This window comes from Harpia harpyja, chromosome 9 (genome assembly GCF_026419915.1).
Source record: "Harpia harpyja isolate bHarHar1 chromosome 9, bHarHar1 primary haplotype, whole genome shotgun sequence".
Lineage (NCBI taxonomy): Eukaryota > Metazoa > Chordata > Aves > Accipitriformes > Accipitridae > Harpia > Harpia harpyja.
Genome location: NC_068948.1, coordinates 27,626,967 through 27,650,042, shown reverse-complemented (window position 1 = coordinate 27,650,042; position 23,076 = coordinate 27,626,967). Strand labels below are relative to the sequence as shown.

The 23,076-nt window shown below is 42.8% G+C and overlaps 2 protein-coding genes, 1 long non-coding RNA gene and 1 other non-coding gene across 6 annotated transcripts; 3 read left to right on the top strand and 1 right to left on the bottom strand.

Annotated features, from left to right (window-relative positions):
- The first annotated feature begins 236 nt into the window (after window positions 1-236).
- Window positions 237-14,544, top strand: KHDC4 (KH domain containing 4, pre-mRNA splicing factor). 2 transcript variants are annotated; one of them, XM_052797319.1, is made up of 14 exons: window positions 533-651; window positions 799-1,036; window positions 3,357-3,485; window positions 3,844-3,923; window positions 4,577-4,629; window positions 5,532-5,695; window positions 6,151-6,362; window positions 6,922-6,982; window positions 7,848-7,905; window positions 8,113-8,366; window positions 8,870-9,025; window positions 10,032-10,144; window positions 12,071-12,162; window positions 13,120-14,544. In XM_052797319.1, the coding sequence occupies exons 1-14, from the start codon at window positions 560-562 to the stop codon at window positions 13,317-13,319; spliced, it is 1,902 nt and encodes a 633-aa protein (XP_052653279.1). In that variant the 5' UTR covers window positions 533-559; the 3' UTR covers window positions 13,320-14,544. The 2 variants fall into 2 exon arrangements, with proteins under 2 accessions (XP_052653280.1, XP_052653279.1); XM_052797320.1 differs by lacking the exon at window positions 13,120-14,544 and having other exon boundaries at window positions 237-651; window positions 10,060-10,144; window positions 12,071-12,113.
- Window positions 5,921-6,049, top strand: LOC128146670 (small Cajal body-specific RNA 4). The gene has a single exon (XR_008236813.1). It is a non-coding gene; the product is annotated as a small Cajal body-specific RNA 4 (non-coding RNA).
- On the bottom strand, window positions 10,592-10,822 carry LOC128146158 (uncharacterized). The gene is made up of 2 exons (XR_008236697.1): window positions 10,720-10,822; window positions 10,592-10,678 (listed from the first exon to the last, which is right to left on the bottom strand). It is a non-coding gene; the product is annotated as an uncharacterized LOC128146158 (long non-coding RNA).
- Window positions 14,545-14,736: 192 nt separating the features above from the next.
- RIT1 (Ras like without CAAX 1) lies at window positions 14,737-21,284 on the top strand. Of its 2 annotated transcripts, XM_052797321.1 has the most exons (6): window positions 14,737-14,875; window positions 14,962-15,089; window positions 15,659-15,715; window positions 16,686-16,759; window positions 17,248-17,439; window positions 18,525-21,284. In XM_052797321.1, exons 2-6 carry the CDS (start codon window positions 14,990-14,992, stop codon window positions 18,753-18,755), a joined length of 654 nt encoding a protein of 217 aa, XP_052653281.1. In that variant the 5' UTR covers window positions 14,737-14,875; window positions 14,962-14,989; the 3' UTR covers window positions 18,756-21,284. The 2 variants fall into 2 exon arrangements, with proteins under 2 accessions (XP_052653281.1, XP_052653282.1); XM_052797322.1 differs by lacking the exon at window positions 14,962-15,089 and having other exon boundaries at window positions 14,790-14,875.
- The last annotated feature ends 1,792 nt before the right edge of the window (window positions 21,285-23,076 follow it).

Below are 23,076 nucleotides of genomic sequence, written 5' to 3'. Positions count from 1 at the left end.
TTTCTGTCCATTTCTGTCCAGCTGGAGAAAGCATAGGTGAGAGTTCAGCTGCCGCTGGACTCAACGTGGCAGGACCGGCCTCTCGCGCTTTAGCGCGCCAGGGAGCAGCGCGCATGCGCCAGGGGGCAGCGCAGAGTGTGGCTGGCGCGAAGGCGGCAGGGGGGCTGTGCGCATGCGTCGGCTGCCCGGCCGGCCCACTAGGGGCAACAGTGCGCGTGCGTGAAGTCTGCAGGACCGGGAGCGCGCGTGCTCGACTGCAGCCGCCGTCTTCCGCGACGTCATCGCCGGCAGCCCCGCGGGGTGGGTGCTCTCCGGCCTGTCCCACCCTGCCCCGCCTTTGCCGCTGCGCTGCGCGGTCGGTGGGCGGTTTCCCACGGTCAGCCACGGAGCGGGCCGCCCGCTAAGAGAGCGGGGGCAGGTACCGCGCCCCGCCCCGCTCCCCCTCGCCTGCCCGGTGTCAGTTCCCGGCCCCTCCGCCGGAGCGGACGCCGCCCGCGGGCCGCGCCGTCTCCGTGGCAACGCCCGGAAGGGGCGTTTCGAGGCGGCCTCGAGGCCGGAAATGACGGCGCGGCTGGCGCGGAGGCGGCGGAGCCGGGCCGGAGCCATGTCAGCGGGTGGCGGAGGGCAGCGCGACGCTGGGGCCGCTGGCGGGTGAGGCTGGCCCGCGGGCGCGGCGGGTCGTCGGGCACCCCTGGAGAAGGGCCTCGGTGCGGCGGTTCCGAGGCGCGGCAGGTCCTGGAGCTCCCGCGGGGCAGCGGGCTCGGAGGCGGCCGGGACTGAGGCCTCTCTCTTTTCCAGGCGCCGCAGTAAGTGGGACCAGCCCGGCCCGGCCCCCGCTTTCCTTCTCCCCGGCACGGCGCCGCTGCCTGGGCGCCCCTTTCCCGGCGGCGGAGATGGTGGCTCCGCTGTGGCGGGCTCCGAGAGCTCCGCAGCCCCCTCGGGAGCGCTGGATGCGGCCGCGGCCGTGGCCGCGAAAATCAACGCGATGTTAATGGCCAAAGGGAAACTGAAGCCGGCGCCCAGCACGGCGGACAAGGTGGGTGCCCGGAGGGGCGGCAGGAGCCGCGCCGTGCCGTGCCGGTGGGACCGCCAGGCCCGGAGGTGGTGGGCGAGGGTGGGTACCGCGTCTGTTTTCTGGAGACCTGCGTCCTTTATTTGTCGGAATGGCTCTCGGTGAGACGGGAAACGATGGAGGTTTGCTTCGTGAAGTAGGATGTGACAAAAAACAATCGGGAAACCTTTCTTCAAATTTTATCAGCAACAGAAAACAGTGGCGTAGCTGCGAGGTCAGTCCCGCTGCTCTTCTGTAAGGCTTAACCAAAGAGATCTGTAGGAACGTGATAAACTTTTTTCTGAAGTATTTTCTAAGTAGTACAGCTGACATAAAAACTGCTGTATAAAACCGCCGGTTTGAAATATGAGACGAAATTATTCTCATGCTTAAGCAAGTTATCAGTCGGAGCCGTATGTGCAAGTGCTGACCAACCTGGTCAGCTTCTGGTCAGCCCTGACGTGAGCCTTGGTCAGTCCTGAAGCGGTCAGGCAGCTGGACTAGATGATCGTTGTAGGTCCCTTCCAACTGAACTTTTAAATTCTAAAGCAAGTGTAACTTCAAGCGTGTTTTCCCATTTCAGTAACAAGAACAGTCTTGCTTTCCTGTGTGTTCTTAGCCTATGCTAGAGCCAAGCTTAGAAGGCTGTTTCACGTTGCCTTCCAAACTCGCTCAAATACAAAGTTAACAAGAAGAGTATGTTTTCAGGGCGGATTGTGTCTTCTTTTTCACATGCATAGTATTGGTGGGACTGCCAGATATGTTCTAGGCATTTGCCTTGTGAGGCAGCATGAAAATGAGTCTTCATTTTGTCATTGGACTTATTCACAGATAATATAGGGAAGAGTGGCAAATGTACCCTGCCACGTGTTCACCGTATTTGGTTTTCTGTAGGTTCTGTATCCGAAATGATTGTTACAGCCTTTTTAATACGTGAGGTTTATTAGTGAGTGTTTCTTTGATCATTGCTATCGGCAGTCCTAGATGGTTTTAACACATTGTGTGCTGCGTGGTGGTGCCTGCTTCTTGATACTTAATGTCCACCTGAGGATGTGAAATTTTCAGCATTGAAGAATGCGTGGCTTGGTTTCACGTAGCCTCTGCAGTCATACCAGATGGAAGTGAAGTCTGTTCGTTTACTGGCAGTTTGAAACACCTAAAAATCGGAAGATACTGATGTCTCATTCTTCCATCTATGTTTTTTCCATAAGCTTTGGTGGCATTCTGGCATCCTGTGACAAATTATATTGCTGTGGGAACTGCTTAGCCAATTAATTTGCAAATGGGATTGGTTGTTTATTGCATATCTTGCTTTTGTTAGGAACTGTTCAATGATGACATTTCCAGAGTAATTAACTCTGATGGCACTTCAGGTTGTGAGTGAATGGAAACCGAGGAGCCTGCAGGTTAATGAATGTACTTTTTTTTTTTTTTTTTTTTTGTTAACATGTGGAAGGAAGGGAGAAACAGGATGCATGTACAACGCGTTAGACTTATGTCCCTCTATAGCTGCCTTCTGGCTCTCATGCAAGTGCTGTGCTTCATGTGATATTGATGAGACCGGATGTGTGCCTTTTGGATGTTACTGGAAGGCTCTTTTTTTACAGAGTCTTGGTTTATGCTTATGTCCCCAAAAGCATTTCAAAATTTTTAGGAGGATGTACTATCTAACTCTATGTACGTGGGAAAAGCTATAAGGTCTTTGTTGTAACTACAAGTCTTCTGTCATATCTTCTGCATCTCTTTGTGGCTCCGTGGCTTTTTCTTTCTTAGACGCTTAGATACTGACACAAAATATTATGCCCTTGTTTTAAAAAAACAAGGTGGGGGCAAGCGTGGTTGTAGTGTTGGATGAGTTTAGATCTTGAACAGAAATTCTAAATTCTGTTTCTGTGTAAGGGGAGTTGAGAGAAGCATGAATTGCATGTTTTATTAGTCTCGCAGATTTCTGTCGGAGGTGCCAACTCAAGTGTGAGGTGCCTTGGTTTCCGTTTGAGCAACTTCACTGCTTAGTTCTACACGTGTTTCTCCATTTATAGAACAGAAACAGTAATTACTTATTATATTAAAATGTGTTGAGGATAAAACTAGTGTTTTTACTTGGGCACAAGGTTGTGAAGAGGTAGATTATTAAGTAGTAGATGTAACGTGCTTTCTTCTAATGTTTGTAAAGCTTTTGGGTTCAACAGCTGAAAGGGGAGAATGGAAAGGATATTCACCTCTAGAGTACTAGGGCCAATTTGTTTGTTACATCATTTATCTCTGCTTTCCAACTGCTGGTCTTTTGCAACGGTTGTCTTTGAAGCTGCAGGCTCTGGGAAAAGGTCCGGCTACAAGTAAGAGCAAAGATGACCTTGTGGTGGCAGAGGTGGAAATCAACGATGTCCCCCTCACATGCAGAAACCTGCTGACGAGAGGACAGACTCAGGATGAGGTATGTTCAGGATCTACGTCTGACTTGTTAGGCTTGGCAACACATTTGTACCTGTTTGTGAGGTTAAAAGAGCTTGCAATAAACCGTATTCAGTGGGTGTTTCCTCTTTTTACAAAACTTGTTGTGTTTTCTAAGACACTTTATTTCGTAGTTTATTGGTTTGTTCGATAAAATGTCATATGATGAGGTAAGGTAGCATAGTTGGTATCCTCCAGCAGGCACTGTTCATTCTCTTCCCACTTTATTAACGGCTTCTGGTCTTTTTATACAACAACATAGCTTAAACCACTTTGGGTGTTTTGTGCGTGCTTTGTTTATTATTGGTAAACTTGTCACTGGGTTTTTTAAATTGTTTTAGATAAGTCGGCTGAGTGGAGCGGCTGTCTCTACTCGAGGGAGATTCATGACTGCAGAAGAGAAAGCAAAAGTGGGACCCGGGTTTGTATTTTCTTTTTTGGGCCTTATGCTTTTTTTCTCATTGGGTGGCTAAGTGGTGGGGGCTTTGGTTTTTTTTTTTTTTTTTGGTTTTTCGTGAGCAGTGTCACCTTTGGGTGCCAGAGCGAATTGCCTGTTGAGTGTTTCGAGTATGTTTACTGTTATGATAGTCTGACTGCATAGCTGCTTTCCCACCTGCTTGGTACTGATAGGGTGAAATTAAAAAAACCAGACAAACCACAAACGTGACAGATCAGACTGTGCTGAACTTCTTCGACTCAACGCTATACTGGATCCCTTGTGCAGTTTGCTGAGAACGTAACCGGAAAGTTGCCCAAAGAGAGCTAATATTTCATAGACTCGGGGCTTTTAGTTAGTTAACCTTTCATGTGGACAAGCAAATTAACGTTTTCAGTGGTATAACTTTAATAAGTCGTTGTGTAAATAACTCCTGAATCTCTTCAGTTTTCAGTGCAAAGCGTTGCTTACTGAGCACTGTGATATTCAATGAACATGTATTTACTTCCTTATGTGAAGAGTGTTTCAGATCTTTATGGAAGACTTCATGTGTCTAGATGACTGTAATATAATTAGATTGAATCCATTATTGTATGTTCTCTGTGGGTTTAATGGTATGTTTGACGTTTCCTTTCCAGGGAGCGTCCTTTGTATCTTCATGTCCAGGGTCAGACACGGGAGTTGGTTGACAGTAAGTGCACAAAGCGTTCTTCTTTTCCTGTCATTGTTTGTGATAAAGGGGTTTTACTAAGGGGCTTTGTTGTGACCGGTATGGATTGGTACTATAAATATCTTGGTGTCGATAACAGACCCCATTTAAACATTGATGTTAAGATCTCTGCCTCAAAACTACCTCAGGTGCTCTGTACTGCATTAGTCATTAACATAAAACTTTTGATAGACAACAAGGAAGGTGGGGGGAGTGAGTAGGGTTCCTAGGCAGGTGTAGCTCTTCTGTGTGAATTTATTTGCTGATAACATGCTGAGATCCCATTACAGTAGGTCGTGACAGGGAGACCTTCCCTTTACTATACAAGTGTGAACGTTTTTTGTGAGGTAGCTACATTTCCATTAGAAGCACAAAGAACTCCGGTCTTGCCTATGCCTGCCAGAAAAAAAGGAAAACTATAAACTGTTCAGGTGTTCATTTGTTCTGCGTATCAGTTCACGGGCTTGCCCTCAGTTGTCTCTTGAAACTTGAAGCTGCCCACTTGTATCTACCTTGATTTCCACAGCCGGTAAACATTTTTTACATGTTAGTTTGCTCATTCATGCAGATGTAAATTCTGTACAGGGTTAATGTAGATGTTTCTAGCATTTGCTAAAATATGTGGGCTAAAACCGCCCACCTGCCTATATTAGCCTAAGCTTTATCGGGGTGGGAGTGGAGAAGGAGCCCTGATGCTTGTTGCCATCCTTTGTGATGCAATCCCAGGATGCTAATATTGGGCCCTGCTGTCAGAAGCAACCTTTTTGCCTGTAGATCTGCTGTTGCAGAATATGGGAAAGTAACCCTAGTCATTTCATGATTTGGTTAATCTGGGCAGTTGACAAGGGCCGAAATATAAATTAATTTCGTATTCTGTCAACTAGGAGCTGTTAACCGAATTAAAGAGATAATTACTAATGGAGTAGTGAAAGCAGCCACAGGTTCTAGTCCGACGTTCAACGGAGCTACAGTTACTGTCTATCACCAGCCAGCCCCTATTTCTCAGTTGTCTCCAGTAGTTGGCCAGAAACCTCCATTCCAGTCAGGGGTGAGTTTTTAATTTATGTGGATTTCACTGAAGTATCACTGATTACAAGATTTACCTATTACATATTACAAGTATATTATATTATTACATTATTATTACATTACATATTACAAGTATACATGTATTTATTTAAAAAAAAACAAAGAAAAAAACAAACAATAAAAACCTGAAAACAGACACACACACACACCCCCCCCCAAAAAACCCACCTTGTGTGTTGTGAAAACTGGAGGACTAATCACACTGAGTCTGAAGAGTGAGGCTCAGATGACAGTAGCCTCCTAAAAGAAAAGGGATGGAGAGAGCAGTCCTACTTACAGAAAAGCAAAGGGCTGACTGTGCCATCCAACACTTAACTTTTCTGACTGTCACAGAAATAAGATTTCTGGTCTCCAGTGAAATGAACATCCTAATTCTTGGAGTGAAATAGTAAGCTTTTACTGTTACCTTTACAGATGCATTATGTTCAGGACAAGTTATTTGTTGGTCTGGAACATGCTGTACCTACATTTAATGTGAAGGAAAAAGTGGAAGGGCCTGGTTGCTCCTACTTGCAGCACATTCAAATTGAAACGGGTGCTAAAGTCTTTCTTCGTGGGAAAGGCTCAGGTTGCATAGAGCCGGCATCAGGCAGAGAAGCTTTTGAACCCATGTACATCTACATCAGGTATGAGGGGGGGGTTTAAAAAAAAATAAATCCCAGTGACTGGCCATGAATGTAACTTAATGTTTAATCCATGTGGGGAATTCTTAATTATGACTGACTTAATGCAAATGAAATAGTTTTTGAACTTGACTTTTATTTTAATAGTGATCTCTCTAAAGTGATAAAGATATCAACTATATGGTGATACGGTATGAAGTGATACTCGACCATAAGGTATTGCTTTTATTTGGAACGCAGTAAAGCTATGTTCTTTTTGCACTTGGGTTGTGATGTTGAGCTTTAAGGGAAGAATACAAAATGCATTGACCAGTCAAGTCATTTTTCTGTGCTTGTTTCTTGCAGTATTTAGACTAACCTGAATTTTCATGTAGAAAATAAATATTCATCACTTTTGTTCACAATTGTGCTGAATAGCTGCAGAGCTGCTAGAGTCCTGTTGAGGTGACTGATCACTCATTAAAGGGATAAGATCTGTCAGCACGTTGCTGATGAAAGAAGTAGCTCCCAAATTTGGCAGAAACGTTTGTGCTTATGAGGTGTTCTTTTTATATGTTTTCAGTCACCCAAAGCCAGAAGGTTTGGCAGCTGCTAAAAAGCTGTGTGAGAATCTATTGCAAACTGTGAGTAGCTCTTACAAATATGAGATTTCAGAGTCTGTTGTAGCTTTAATGTGTGCCTGCCTAATGATTTTTTTTTTTTACGCTCTCAGCAAAACTGTCCATGTGTTCCAACTTGCTAGTAGGTTTTTCCTTCTAAGTACAGCTGTCTAATTTTTGTACAGTGAACAAACATTTCTCAGGGTGGAGCTGTAGTAGTGGAATTTTGGGGGGAAAAAATGCAAATGCTTCCTGAGTAGAACTAGGAGTGGGGGCAGGAGATTGACTGTATGCAAACATAAAGGAATCCTGCTTTTTTTCCAATTGCTGTAGCTTCCCTTGCCTTAGCTTTAAATGTTGTCGAGAGCCACACTGTCTGCTTTATCTTTCCTGAAGTGATGGTTGTACCCCAAAAAATTTTAGAAAATCTCACGTGTACACATAGAAAATTGATTTCCCAGCTTTTTTTACATGAATGCTAATAGAGTAAAATCCTGTGAGACAGTCCTTCTGTTAGTATTGATAATTGAGTATGGGCTACAAAGTGTATTTTGAAAAATACATGAAAGCTTTTAGATTCTTTGAGTATTTTCTACTGTCTCTACTGAAGTATTTAGTTTGCCACTCTATTTCCTGTGAAAGATTAGGCTGTATTTTACACAAATCTATTACAGACCAGCAGGATTAGTGGGATGTTCAGCAGGGTTTTGGTCGGTGGGGTTTTGTTCTCAGTTTTGATGTTTGCATTATTGCTGTCTTTGTGCATAGTATGTTCTGTAATCAAAGTCCCCTTACAGTTTTATGGTTGCATGGTAAGATGCCTTTTGCCGGCAAAAGGTTAACATAGTAAATAGATGTTTATTGTCTAATCTTTCAAAATTCTTTGTAGGTTCATGCTGAATACTCCCGATTTGTGAATCAGATAACCACTGCAGTACCCTTAGCAGGTAAATGTTAGCAATAATGAAGTCTTTGGAGTTGCATTCTGCAGAGCTGTACTTACAGTGAGTTTTGTGGAATTTATTTACCTGTGGAAGTCTTTAAGTCCTTCAATTGAAAAGGAGTCCAGCTTCTTTTACATTTGGTAATTAAATTTGATATTTTTGTGATTAACTGAATTGAAGATGACCCTTTTTTCCCCTTTCTCTTGCCAGGCTTCGCGCAGCCTGCCACTATAAATAGTGTCCCTTCGCAGCCATCGTATTACCCTTCCAATGGGTATCAGTCTGGTTATCCTGTTGTTCCCCCTCCTCAACAACCAGTTCAGCCACCATATGGTGTACCAGGCATAGTACCACCTGCAGTGCCATTGGCACCTGGAGTCTTAACAACACTACCTACAGGAGTTCCGCCTGTGCCAACGCAGTATCCAATATCTCAAGTACAGCCTCCAGCCAGCACTGGCCAGGTACTGCCACATATTATTTGCGCTACAGTTGTCAACTTAAGCTGTTTCTTTGCTAACAATAAAATACTTAAAGTAGTTCCAGATGGAGAATTCTTCTTTAGGGCATTTTTTTTGGTTATTGCTTTGCTGATGCTTCTGTCTAAGCACCTAAATTGTTGGTATGCTTTGTACTGCGTTTTTCATATCATAGCCACCTGTTCACATAAAGGATATTTGCAGGGGGCGATTGCTCATTTATGAAATGCGTCATCACAGGCTGAGATGCAGTTATGTAGGTACAATGAGTTTGAGTTACAGATAGTGATTAGTTTGAGGTGGGAGCATTCTATAAATTAAATACCTGTTTTATCTTTAAGTTGTGAATTTCCTTTTAGCTTCTCTGAGGTTCTGCAAAGAGAAACTAGTGTGTTCTGCTCCTATGTATGAACCAATACATTGAATTAATACTTTATATGCATATTATCAAATTTTCTTGTGTTTTGTTTTCAACTTCTGCATGCCAGAGTCCACTGAGCGGTCCTTTTCTTCCTGCTGCCCCAGTAAAAACAACCATGCCGACTGGTACACAGCCACAAGTCCAACCCCATCCCCAAGGTCAAAAGAGACGCTTCACTGAGGAACTACCGGATGAGAGAGAGTCGGGACTGCTGGGATATCAGGTGGAATAAAATCAGCAATTTTACTTCATTCACCAAAATGGAACTTGGCTGGAGAGAGATTGTTATTAGCACAGTTTATTTGGCAACAGTCGTGCAAGACCTTTGGCAGATGGCAGCAATTGTTACAAAACATTGAGACCACCCTTTCGTTTCTTTGAGTGGACGCACTGTTCCTAAACTGTGACTTACTTGATTCATTGGCAGCTTGCTTTCCATACCCTCAACCTTTCGTGAAGAAAAGCAGTGCGTTCAGGTCAAAGAGATGACAATAGCTTGTTACTGGTTAGTTTAAAGGGAGATTATTTGGGGGTTGGTTTGGTTTTTATGGGTCTTTTGGGTGGGCTTGTTTGAGGGGTGGGAGGGAAATGTGGTAATAACTTCTAGATTATCCCATTTACCTTTCTTGCAGGTTGCACTTGAGAGGATTTCAAGAAGCCTAGTTTTAAGAGATTGATTTTTTTTTTTTTAATAGCAAATGTTTAAACAGTTGACTTTAATAAAAATAATTTTGATTTCTTCAGACTTGTATATGAGAAAAGGGAGTTTCTGCAAATGCTTCTCTGATAATACACCCCTGCTCACAGGCAGAAACCCTAAATATAAGCTTTGCCTAGAGACAGTAAGGGACTTGCCTATATGGTAGACCTAATATGAGTATCTCGAGCAGAGTTTACTGTGGCATGAGGTCTAAACAGTATTCACAATTAGCTGATTGAGGAGGCAATAAGTTGATCTGTGAACTAAGGAGCTATCTTTACTGTCTTGAACTACTGAAAAGGTGGAGTAGGTGGTGAGGTGTCTTCCATATTGGTGCTCAGGTGTGTTTCTTACTACACTACCCTCAGTATTTTTAGGAGAAAGCATTTTTAACAATGGCGATTAGTGGTTTCTTCTGCTAGTTGGCTATATGCTCTGAAAAGTTGGGTGTCCTGTCATTATCATTAAGGAGCTATAGCTTATGTTGTAGTTGTAGATTTGCTAATGCCGTGTGTTTTTCTGCTCATAGCATGGACCCATTCATATGACTAATTTAGGTACAGGCTTCTCCAGTCAGAGTGAAATCGATGGAGCCGGATCGAAGCCAGCAAGTTCCTCAGGAAAGGAGAGAGAGAGGGACAGGTGAGTGATGAAAGAATTATGTCACGTCTTTTCCAGTTGTGGTGGAAAGCTTATTTCCAGAGATGATCTGTGTTTTGTGTTCTCTTCTGTGACTTAAGTGTTGCTTGTTTTGTTGTGGATGGGTTTTTTTGTGGTGGGTTGTTTTTGTTTGTTTGCTTCTTTTTGTTTGGGTTTTTTTGTTGTTGTTTAAGGAGAAGGGATGCAAGGATTACCTTTTCATGCTACAACATGAAAATAGCTTAATTTCCACTCCTCCCTAAGTCTGTATGCTCTTACTTTGTCTGGGTCGGGTATTTTGCCAACTTCTTGGCACAACAGAATATTCTTGTGAAATAGGTTAGCACTTACACTTTAAATGATTCCAATTTTAAAACAAATCTGAAAAAGTTGTAAACCTGAAATTTTGTAGCCTGAAGTTTCAGGGAAAGATTTACTTGAGACTATCAAGTTTTCTGGTCATTATGAAATACATCAAGGGTATTGGTAAATTTTTCTATGTTCTCCATCTTGTATGTAGTCCTAAATTCAGCATAGCTATTTGAAGTCATCAGGCATCACTACTCTTCCTTATGCACTCTAGCGCATTGAGCCACAAAACTGTCAGGCTTGCACTTTATTTCATAGTAACATAGCACGGTTTGGGTTGGAAGGGACCTTTAAAGATCATCTAGTCCACCCTCTGTGCTGTGGGGAGGGACATCTTCTAGTAAATCAGGTTGCTCAAAGCCCTGTCCCCCTGTCCAACCTGACCTTGAACACTTCCACGGATGGGGCATCCCCAACTTCTCTGGAAACCCAGTGTCTCATCACCATTCAGAAAAGGATATCTTCCTTATATCTAATCTAAATCTTCCCTCTTGTAGTTTAAAACCATTACCCCTTGTCCTGTCACTACAGGCCTTGGTAAAAAGTCTCTCTCCATCTTTCTTATAAGCCTTGTAATAAGGTCTCCCTGGAGCCTTCTCTTCTCCGGGCCGAGCAACCCCAGCTCTCTCAGCCTTTCTTGATGGGAGAGGCGTTCCAGGCCTTGGACCATTTTTGTGGCCCTCCTCTGGACCCACTCTAACGGGCCCGTGTCTTGTGCTGGGGACCCCAGAGCTGGATGCAGCGTGGGGTCTCGAGAGCAGAGTAGAGAGAGAGAATCATCTCTCTCAACCTGCTGCCCATGCTTCTTTTTATGCAGCACAGGACTTGATTGGCTTTCCGGGCTACAAGCACACGTTGTCGGCTTGTGTCCAGTTTTTCATCCACCAGTATCCCCAAGTTCTCCACAGGGCTGCTCTCAATCCCTTCATCCTCCCGCCTGTGTTGATACCGGGGGTTGCTCTGACCTAGGTGCAGGGCCTTGCACTTGGCCTTGTTGAACTTCATGAGGTTTGCATGGGCCCATGCCTCAAGCTTGTCAAGGTCCCACTGGATGGCATCCCTTCCCTCTAATGTATAGACTGCACCACTCAGCTTTGTGTCATCTGCAACCTTGCTGAGGGTGCACTCAATCCCGCTGTGTTGTTAATGAACACATTAAATAGTATTGGTCCCAGTACAGACCCTTGAGGGACACCACTTGTTACTGATTTCCACTTGGACATTGAGCTGCTGACTGTAACTCTTTGGACGCAGCCATCCAGCAAATTCCTTACCCATCTAGTAGTCCATCCATCAAATCCATTTCTCTCAGATTTAGATGTAAGAATGTTGGGGGGGACCATATTGAAGGCCTTACAGAAGTCTAGGTAGGTGACATCAGTTGTTCTTCCCTTGTCCACTCATGCAGTTACTCTGTCATAGAAGGCCACCAGATGAGTTGGGCAATTAAAAGTTAAACTCCTCAGGTCAAGGACTGAGTTATGAATTTGTTTGCTATTACCTTTGTCTCTTTGCTTGTTTTAAAAAAGAAAAAATAAGGGCTTGCATTGGTTTAAATAGGCAGTTGATGCCTCCGCCAGCTTTTCCTGTCACTGGGGTGAAATCGGAATCTGAAGAAAGAAATGGTGCGGGGTCTTTACCAGGCAACCATGGTGAGTGCAATGAATAAAATACACTTGTGAGTCAAGTTTCCTTTCCCAAATGAGTTTGCGCTCGTCTTAACATTTCTTTAAATTGGTGATTTTTTTTTTTTTTTTGGCTGTTTAAGTGAAAAGCAGGTCATATTGCACTGCTCTAAAATCACTTGTGTTTGCTGTGATTATACACACATGATGCTTCTCTTAAAACTTTAATATCTGCATGAATGAGAAGAGTGTAATTAAGTGAAAGACTAAAGACAGGTATTTTTGACCCATCAGTCAGCTTGAGGCACAGAATCTCATAGGATTGTTTTGTAACACAGATATCATGTGGCTTTACATTGTGAACAGCTATCTTTAGAGGCACTAAGGAGTATCGGTGGGAGTTATGGTTCAGGTGTGTATTTACAGACATGAGTTATGTCTGCAAACAACAGAAGTCCTATCAGATTTCATCCTTTCATAAGGTTGTCATACATCAAGTATTTGCAACTTGGTAAAACATGTAATCATTTTAACTTTCCTGGTAGTTTAGTGCCTTTCAGACCTGCAGGTACATCATGTTAGCCTGTTTAACCTTAGTTTTTCTGCAGTATTGGTCCCAGAGATTGCTCTTCCGTTAGCTTTCTTTTGATCAAAATTTCTACTTTTCTTTACATATTTATCTCTTTAACGGTGAAATTGCCATCACTTAGACGCATTTGCTAACTCTACTTTTTTTGTGTGTTTCTTTCTTCTTTCTGTGTTCTCTTACATGGTTCTGATGGATCACATGTGCTGTTGCTGGTGCTGTTTCGTGTGGCCTTCGACCTTGGATGACCATTGGCCTTGTGACCTCAAAATGGTGTCCAACTAACAATTTACAATTAACGTCTTTTTTTATTAACTCGTTTTGGGGCATTTTATCTCTTTTTATTTTTATTCTTCCTTCTTGGGGGCTGGGGGGATTGTTTTGTTTTCCCCTTCTAGATCATCAAGCTAAGAAGATGAAAACTGCAGAAAAGGGCTTTGGATTAGTGGCATATGCTGGAGATTCATCGGATGAAGAGGAGGAACATGGTGGCCATAAAAACGCAAGTACTTTTTCACAGGGATGGAGTTTGGGATACCAGTACCCTTCCTCACAACAGCGAGCTAAACAACAGATGCCATTTTGGATGGCACCATAAAAGCTGCAGAAGAGTTTTCATTCATCCTTTTTTTCCCTCTAGCAATAATGCATGTATATTACAGAATGAACTTTGCAAATACGCATTGTTTTTACTTTTGCAGAAGCTAAAGGTTCAGTATTCCCCCTTGAAAGGGCTCCATTATTTTTAAAATCCTTATTTCTGCAGTGAATTTGTCAATTAAAAAAAAAGTATTTGAAATAGTATTCTGACAGGGCTAGTCTCTTATACAATGGGAGAAGTACTGTAAAGGGAAACCAGGGAAGCCTGTCAGTCTGTGTTTCCCATTTTTCCAGGATAACTTAAAGATGGAAAGAGTCAGTCTACACCTGGTGTTTGTATTTTATTAAGTGTTCCTGCTGTCAGCCTGTGTTTGCAGTCCCATTGAGCTAATGGTGACCCTGGCTTCAATGTTCGGACTTTCAACAAAGAAAAGGAATATACAGTAGTTCTGAAAAGCTTGAGGATCACATTTCCTAAAACTCTTAATTTGTTTTTACTTCAAGCATTTCCTGTAACTCAGCACTGTTTTTTCTTTAAAATGTGGTTTTACTAACCCCACAACTTCTCGTTCTAGCCAGATGTTGGGGCGGGGGGATGCTCAGTTTTTTGGATAGGTTCATCTTGCCGCTAATCCCCAGGTGGACTTGGCGCTGTAGCACTGGTACTTAATCTTCTCCAGTCATTTCTGGATTCATTCCCATGCAGTTCGGATGGAACTCCTTGTGAGGTTTGCCCCCCCCCCCCCCCCGCCCCAATCTCTTAACTCATTCACTTACTTGATTCTACCCCTTCTGTTTCACGGTGGTTTAACAAAGAAAAGACAGGCAGCAACCAGGTCCACGCAGCGCCAGTGACCCGAGCACAGATAACCGGGTCCATGCAGCGCCAGCGACCTCAGCGCAGGTGTTGCTCTTGCCTCGAAGTGTGGAAGCGGAACCTGGGCATAAGTTGTTGGATTGTTTACGGATGTGACCTGCAACATGGGCTTTCTTGGTGGGGCAGGCTGTGGCAGAAAGAACTCTTTTGTATGGAGAAGTGATGTGTGGGACTGTGCTGAGGTGCTGGTCAGCTTTCGAAATGGGAGAGAGTTTTAACGGTGGGGATATATGTTGCTGCTGCACACTGGAAGACCTTGCTGGCTCACTTGTATAAACATTGTCTTTCCTATGTGTTGTAAATAATTAGAACCGTACTTTCATTATAAATAAATGTATAAATATTCTGCTTGCTGCTTTTTGGGGGTGAGGCTTGTCTTCAGCGCGGCCGCAGCCTGTGGAAGGTGGCGTTTCGAGGTGCGGGTCCTCCAGAACCCGCCAGCGGGCGCTGGAGGTGCACGCGCCGGCCGGAGACCCCGCGGAGCGGCGGGCGGTGCAGGCACCGCGCCTGCGCTGGCACGGCCGGGCCCCGCCCCCTCCGCGCAGCGCGGGCCGGGCGGGGGTGTGGCCGGGCGCTCGCGGGCGGTGTAGGAGCCGCCGCCATTTTGGTGTCGCCGCCTGGGCTCGGAGGGGGAGCGGAGCGGCGGTCGGTCGGATACGGCGCGCAGGAGCCTGACGGTGAGGAGGAGGAGGAGGAATGGGGTGGCGGCGGGACAGGGCCGGGCGATGGGCTGCCAGCGCTCACGCTCTTTCCTCCTCTTCAGCGGCGGCGGCTTCTTCGGCGCCGAGGAGATGGATTCTGGAGCCCGCCCGGGCGGCGGCGGCGGCGCTCCGGGGCAGTCCCGCGAGTACAAGCTAGTGATGCTGGGCGCCGGTGGCGTCGGCAAGAGCGGTGCGTACGGCTCCTCCGGGTGTGGCCGATCCGCCGCCGGAGGGGGATCCGCGGGGGGCGGCCGGTGCGGGGCGGCCCCGGAGACCCTCTGTCCTGCCGCGGGCGGAGCCGCCGCTTTCCCCTCACTGCGCGGAGCGGGCCGGGGGACTCCGCAGGTAGCGCTGGTAGCAGGAGCGCCTGAGGGCTCGGCTCGGTAGCTGCGAGGCGACATGTTTCTTGAACAAAACAGTCTGGGTTTGGGCGCTGTTCCGCCCCCCCCCCTCCGCCCCCCCCCCCGCCGGGGTGTCTCGGGAGCGCAGTGTGTCATCGTCTTCCGCGTTTTGGCTGTGTCCAGCTTTGTTTCTGAAACTCGTAACAGAGTGCTTTGTTGAGGACGAGGATGTAGTTCTCTGTTTCTGAGTTATTTAACCTATTTCATCTGCTGTGTTTCTGTCAAATCTTGCACCGAGTATGGTTTTATGTTTTAGCTGGTAGTGAAATAATGTGCTCAAGCAGTTTGTGAGCTGAATGCTGGAGCAGCAGATGATTACCGAGACTTGTGCAACTGTGTCTCTGATTTTTGTTTCCAGCCATGACCATGCAGTTCATCAGTCACCGGTTTCCAGAGGATCACGATCCCACAATTGGTAAGAAAAATCTCTCTTTAATCTTTGCTGTTCACTCCTTCTCTTAGCAGGTTAAGCTGTTGTGGAGTCCATTGCTTTAAAGCACTTAATTGAAAGAAAGCTATAAATTTGATTGTAAATTGAGGACCCAAGTCCCTTAGATTACTCATTTGAAGGTATTAAGAGTTCTGAGACTGCTGTGAGGACTGGGATACATATCCTGAGTTTTAGATCTTTAATGGCTTTCCTGTCACACATATTCCGGCCTATATGCGCTATCAGTATTTGTTTGTATGTTGGCAGACAAGGATGAAAAACAGCTGATAAGTGATTATTAGTTGTCTATTAAAAAAAAAAAAATCTAGTCTCCATGCTGTAGATCAGCTATCTGCTATTAATTTGTCAGGCTAAGTTGTTCTCTGTGTTTTAGAAATTGGGAGGGATGAAAGTGCTTAACAACTTACTATATTGCTGCATAACTTTTGCAGCATCTCTAAGAGAAAACCAACAGTTACACTGTCGAAGGAAAAGTGGGAAAACAGCTGGCTTCTTGTTGATAAGTGGACTGTTGTAGTGTGGGAGTGTTGACTTAGAGGGACAGAATATTTATTGTCTTACTTTTAAGTAAGCAGTTGATGGTGGTCAGTTCTTCTATTGAATCACAGGTATGTTCTGGCTTTGATAAAAATGTAATGCTCTTACTCTGTGCTTTCCACCAAGGTGTCCAAAATGAATTTATAGAATGCGGTCACATGTCTGTCAGATATAGCATGTACAATAGCATGATTTTAGCAAACAGTTGGGAGGATACTAAATCACACCAGAACAATTAAAAATTTAATTTGTTGTTAAATGAAGATCAGAGTAATGCAGTATAGTAGTATTACCAGATTAGGTTCTTCTAGTGTAACGTTCTCTTTGGAATTGATGACTAACGAGTATTGTCATTGTATTGCGATCTTGTTCTTTCTGATGTGCCATGAATTCACAGAGGATGCTTATAAAATACGAATACGCATTGATGATGAACCTGCCAATCTGGATATCTTGGACACAGCAGGACAGGTACGTGAGTAATAATAAGTTAATTGGGAAGATGTTAAGAAGTCTGTAATGGTCAGGTGTGGAGACAGAAATCCTGTAAAAGTATGCGTGTCTTTTCTTCCAAATTGTTTTTTGAGCTCTCTTACTTCTTCTAAGCATCACGTTGCTTATAGCATCTGTATCATACTATCTATATTTAGTCAGCTTACATGGTACTCTGGTTTCATGCACTGCTTTCTCTGTTGCAGCTTGCTGTTCATGATGAACAAGCAATACGTATTGGCTGATAAATGACACGTTGGTATGATTTCTGTAGCGAGGGAAACTTGGTGTTAATCCCAGACATATGTAGTATCTTGTCCTATATGTAACAGGATAAGAAGATAGATACCAGCTTGTTTACAGAGTTCCTATGCAGCTGGTTTTGGAATGCGTATTGTGTTTCCCATTCTGAGGAAATTAGAAAGTTACTGTATTTGTGCAATTGAAATGTAATTGTTTGTTTCTAGGCAGAGTTTACGGCCATGAGAGACCAGTACATGAGGGCTGGCGAGGGATTTATCATCTGTTATTCAATCACAGACCGGCGCAGTTTCCATGAAGTGCGTGAGTTCAAACAGCTGATCTATCGTGTTCGACGTACTGATGACACTCCTGTGGTCCTGGTGGGAAATAAATCTGATCTGACACAGCTACGGCAGGTAAATGGCACAAAAGAAGGCCACTATTACAAGCTATTTCTGTTGTAAAATGCAGTAATACAAGAGGTTATACTCCCTTTCTTAATTTTTTTGCATGTTTACTATATAATAAGTTGAACAAGAGACAAGTACTTGTTTAACCCGGAATGTGTTGAATAACCAAATGTGTATAGCAATCACAAAAGTAAAGTCTTCAAGTTGATGCTTTGGGTTGAAACTGCTCTTGGGCTTTGCTTTTTTTTTTAATTCCTGAAAGGAGATACTATTAATAGAGATTTAGCATTCTTTAAACCACTTGCAGATACTAGTACAAATTGCAGTTGTAAGTGTGCTAAGAATGGATGCGTAGTAATGGAGAACTTGGATAAGAATGGGCGGAAAGGAAAATTGCTTAAGAAAACAGTAACTACCATCTGTGGGAAAACAGTTTGAAGCAGAGCTTCGCTCAAAGGAAATGTACTTTGGAAAACAAGTTCCAGAGGTGCTGTTTGTATACCTGGAATTAGATGAATTTTCAATGTGCGTTGTAGCAGGAAAATTATGGCAGCTGTAGTAAAACACCCATGCTAAGAGATGTAAAGTATAGGATGAGGACTGGGCGTTGCTTTTTTTTATGGCCTCAGCAAGACTGGTTTTTGTATTTTGGGCGTGGTGTGGGTTTTGGTTGGGGTTTGGAGGGGGGAGAAGTTTTGCTTGGTTCTGGGAAGTAGTTTGGCAAACATAATAGATATTGATCAGGATAAGGAAATACCTTTAGTTTACCAAACTGACAAATGCTTGTGTTAGGGCTGAGGACTGCTCATCTGAGGCAACTTGTAGATTAAACTCCAAGAAAAGAATATTTTTTCAAAGGACTTTGTTGTTTCATGAATGTCCAGAGAGTCTCTTGCAGGTGATTGCATTGCTAGAGACGTGATGAGTGAAAGAGAAACAGGTTTGTGGAGAAAGATTTAGAGATCAGTGGAAATGAGCTGTTCTGGAGCGGGAGGGTGCATGCACAGTTACAGAGCAGCAGAACAAGAAATGGTAAAGAAATAAATGTTCTGGTCTTGGCTTTCTTGACAAGTGCGAACTTTTCTTTTCAGGTCTCCAAAGAAGAAGGCTCTGCTTTAGCACGAGAATTCAACTGCCCTTTTTTTGAAACTTCAGCTGCATACCGTTATTATATTGATGATGTATTTCATGCTCTTGTGCGAGAAATCCGCAGGAAAGAAAAAGAAGCGGTAATGGCAATGGAAAAAAAATCAAAACCTAAAAGCAGCATGTGGAGAAGACTGAAGTCACCGTTTAGAAGGAAGAAGGATTCAGTCACTTGAACAGAGAGAATTCCTCTGCAAAATAAAACAAAACCTGTGAACAGCCATTTGTAACCAAAGTGGTGTAGTGACAACATTTTGATGGCGTGTTTTAAACCTGATGGGACTTTTATGAGGGAATGCATAACTTTTACCAATTATTTTTGTTTAGAATGATATTCCCTTAATTTTGGATATTTAACTTAAGACACAGTAACAGCTGTACTTTTGTTTGCTGTCATTTTTTTTACTAGATCCAGCAAATGTTGCTTTTATGTCATTGGTTACAAATGCTGATAGGTTTATGTCCTGCACTTTTGAATGTTTGTCTTCGGTTGCTGCATACTGGAAGCTGAATTGTGTAAAATATTGCTGAAGTTCTACCCAACCTAACTTAATTCTTTGCACAAGAAAATTTTGCTGCTCTCCAGAACAGTAACCCGCATCACGAGAGGTGGCTTGTTGAGGTTGTGCTGAAAAGTAGTTTACAAAGTGTATGTCATAACTAGCAGCCTTGGCTGCGTGTAGACGTCATTGAACGGATCTGTGCTAGAGTTCTTGTGTTCTCATTGAATAGCTTTTTTTCCAGCAAAAGTAACGTGGAATACTTGTACAGGTTTATCTAAATTATCAGTTAATCAGCAGTGTTGTAGGTGGGATTCTAAACAAGCCAGAAAAAGCAAATTATGGTTCCTGTGGCAGCTATAACTTGGCAACAGTGCATGAATATGTAGCATTTTGCTACTGTATATAGCATTTACTGTGTTGCCATAGCATGTGTAATGTAATGATGCTGTAGAAACCACAGGTTTGAATTTTCTGACTTGCTTGTTAAAAATCATAGCTGTAATGGTGTGCTGGCTTATTTATTTACATTCAGTTTTATGTTCTTGTCTTAAAGGAGCCAGTATCTTCGTTACGTAGAAGTCTCTAACATAGTCATTTCTAATTATTCTGTGATAACTACTTTGTAGAGAAACTGACTGATACTGAGGTATCTGGGCCCAGAATTAATATCCCTAATACTGGTAAGATTCCTCCAGTACAGAATTGCCAGTGCAGTGGAAGGAAGCAGTTAGCTGGGCACAGTGACAGTCCTGACAGATAGTCACATCCCTGACCTTATATATGCAAGCAGTCCAGGCAGTGCAGGTACAGGTTTTCTTATGCTCAGTAAAGAATGATTTGGTTAAGAAAGTGCTTCTGAGGCAGATCCTCCATAGGTAGAGATATTCTCTGCATTCAAGCTGATTTACATATACATCGGTTATATAATTTAAATCCAGCAGAGACACAGATGTCTGGTATTCCTCTTGATTTTGTTTTTTAATAATAGAACAAATTGTAGTTACGTAGCTCAGACATGGTTAAAACAAGTTTCTCAGAGAACTAAGTGCCAGAGAATTAAGTGCTTAGAATCTTTCAGTTTAAGAGTGAAAGAGCTTAGTAGACTAAATGTAGTATAGCTTCTATTATTCTTTGATCATCTGTGTCAGTAACTATGTTAATCTTACTGATGAAAAAATCAGATCTGTAAGGTCAGTCTTAATGTGCTGCATGTGCTAGTGCAGTCAAAACTGAAAATTTGCATGTATAAAGATTAGTACAAGAAGTGAGGATAGCAAATATATAAACTACTTTTTTTTTTTTTATTGCTAACCTCCTCATTGCTTAAGATATGACTGGAAATTCTGTCCCTGTTGGTTTTAAGAGTATTTTCTTTGTGTAAGATTTAAAAAAAATGTATAATGAGAAGTTGGGGGGGGGTTTACATTTTTTTATTTTGTTTGTGGCTGAGCTAAACATTTAAATTTGTTCCTGTTTGTCATTTCCTTCTAGTGCTCCAGTGTTACGCTGCACTGGTAATAATCACACTTATGTTGTTCAAAAAAGGCTGAGAATAATTCAGATTGTTTAGAATTTAAGACCTCTTTTATGTTAACTGTGAGCAGTTGTGTGCATCTTTTCAGTAGTTACTGGTTTAGGACTGAAAGCCCTCTGAATATTCATTGTTGGGTTAAATGCTGTCTATAACTCAGATAAAAATCCTAGGAAAACTATCTAGCAGAAAATTTGAGGAGGAGGGGGTAACAGGTAAGAAGTTGCTCTAAAAGCAGTTGCTGATTCTGTCATCATAGAAGTTACTTCAGCCTTCTTTAAATGCTGAACAGGGGCCTGATGGTGATTACAAGTTTTCCCCGTGCTTTTCCTTGATACAGTAAGTTAACATAAAATATTAGTCAGCTTCCTACATGAAAAGTTTTCAGATAATATGTAAAGGTAACCCGTCAGCAGTACTGAAAGCTGTATGGGAGTATTTTCACCTTTAAATAACTGATGTCTGTGCCTTACGTGATTCCTTCAATGCAATTTAAGTGTTTACTAATGCCTTTTGTGAGCCTGTTGCTTATAGAAATATTACATCAGAACAGCAGCAAGCACTTTTTTTTACACAGTGTTATTCAAAAAAAGAGTTTTATTTTTGTCATGTATAAATTTGTACACAGAACTATTGTTTTATTTGACACAATATATGATTTTTAATACAAACATTTGCATTTGATGTTTTAATCTGTGGTGTCTAGCACGAGGGGTAGAAGGCCGTTCAGCCAGAGAGTGCTTGTAAATTATTTTGGAAAATGCTTATCTTGCTTGAAAAAAATGGAGCTGGTAGGTTACATTTAAGTGGTGCAAAGCCTAAAAATTCTGTGATGCGAGTCTGCTGCTAAATTGTTTAAACACGATCTGGACATTTTGCAGCTGTATTACTTCACCTTTGTATGCTCTGTGTAAGGCATGTTGACTTTCTGAGTTTTAGTTATGAGTGGGGCGATACCAGCTGCGTGAGGTAAGTGCCTAAATCTTTGCCCAGATACTTGAGTATCGGCACCAGCCAAAGTATTCCCTCTGCATTTGCCACTATCTCCATTTCTCTGGGCATTGCTTGTTTGCATTTTATTATTTTTTACTAGTAGAAAGCAGCTGGGTGTAGTTTTTTCTTCCCTTAAGGTATTTATACTGTAGCCAAATTTGCAATATAACTCTTGCTTTATGACTAACGAAAGGCTGCTGTCGTCACTTGTGTTGGGTTAGAGAGGATCTGTCCTTGTAGGATCATGTGAATGACAATCTAGTGATAGAGGTGCAGAATGTTTTGGCTTCTGTGCATGGCGTAACTGTCTCCTAGTGCAGTCACCAAGCATTTGGAGGCAACTTCCCCAGCTACCATCTCGTAACCATGTCTCATAAGAATTGTCTCGTCATTTGCAGCAGTAACTCAGGTATGCATTTTTCTAGTCTGGAGAGACATGCTTAAATTGTAGTGGTTGTGGCAATAAGGTCCCTAATCAGGTTTACAACTGTATCTGTTTTGCTGTCTAAACAGATGAGTTGGCAGATAAATCTTCCCCTGGTTGATAGCCTGATAAGTTATCTGCTGCTGCGTTCATGAGAAAGCCTCTTGGACTATAATTTTGGACTAAATGCAAGATTTCTAGAAGGTTAACTCTTACATATATTTTTTGTTCAACACGTCTGGTTGACAGCCATGAATCACATAAGTGGCATGCAGATTTTGTGGTTCTTCCTTCATTACCCTGCACTTAACTGGAAGAATATCTTTGTCCGTCACCACCTAGCTGATGATTAGGAGTGAGTTTAAAGCACACTTTGGAAGCTGCTCTTTATCCAAGAAGCTTTGAAAAACTAGAAATTAATGAAAACTTGATAGACCTGCAAGATGTTTTTAGCAACATCAAATTACTTCAGGATATTTTCTAAGTCGTAGTAAGTAATATAATAGTGATAGCTTTGGTAGTGTTATTTTCATCCTGTGAGTAGTTTTCATCCAGGCATTTAATAGTATAGCTCTTTTCTAAGCCTACTAGGAAATATTCCAGGTCTATCTAGCTTTTAATACCTCGAAAGCCATGACACATCACAGCTCGCTCCATTTCACAGACTAGTTAAGAATATATTGCACAACACTGACTGTTACTGCGTATTCTCTTAGGGCTTCCCAGTAACTCATATGCTGTGAACAGTGTCGCCTTGCTCATGGTCCTTTTGGTTTTTAGCTTTTTTCAGAGTTGATGACACTCCCTCTTATTCTAGGACAGCTTTGCTTATGAGTCACAGGTGAGATACAAAATACCCAAATACAGTTCACCAGCTATTTTACCCCCTACCTACTTAATTCTTTGATATATCCTGAGTAAAGATCTGAAACACAACTACCTTTTTTCTAATGCTGTGCTGTCATTGATCATGCTGTTGCTTGTGTTATTTACTATGGATTGGGCTGGTTTATCCAAAGTCAGTGTGTTAAAGTGTATTCAGTGAT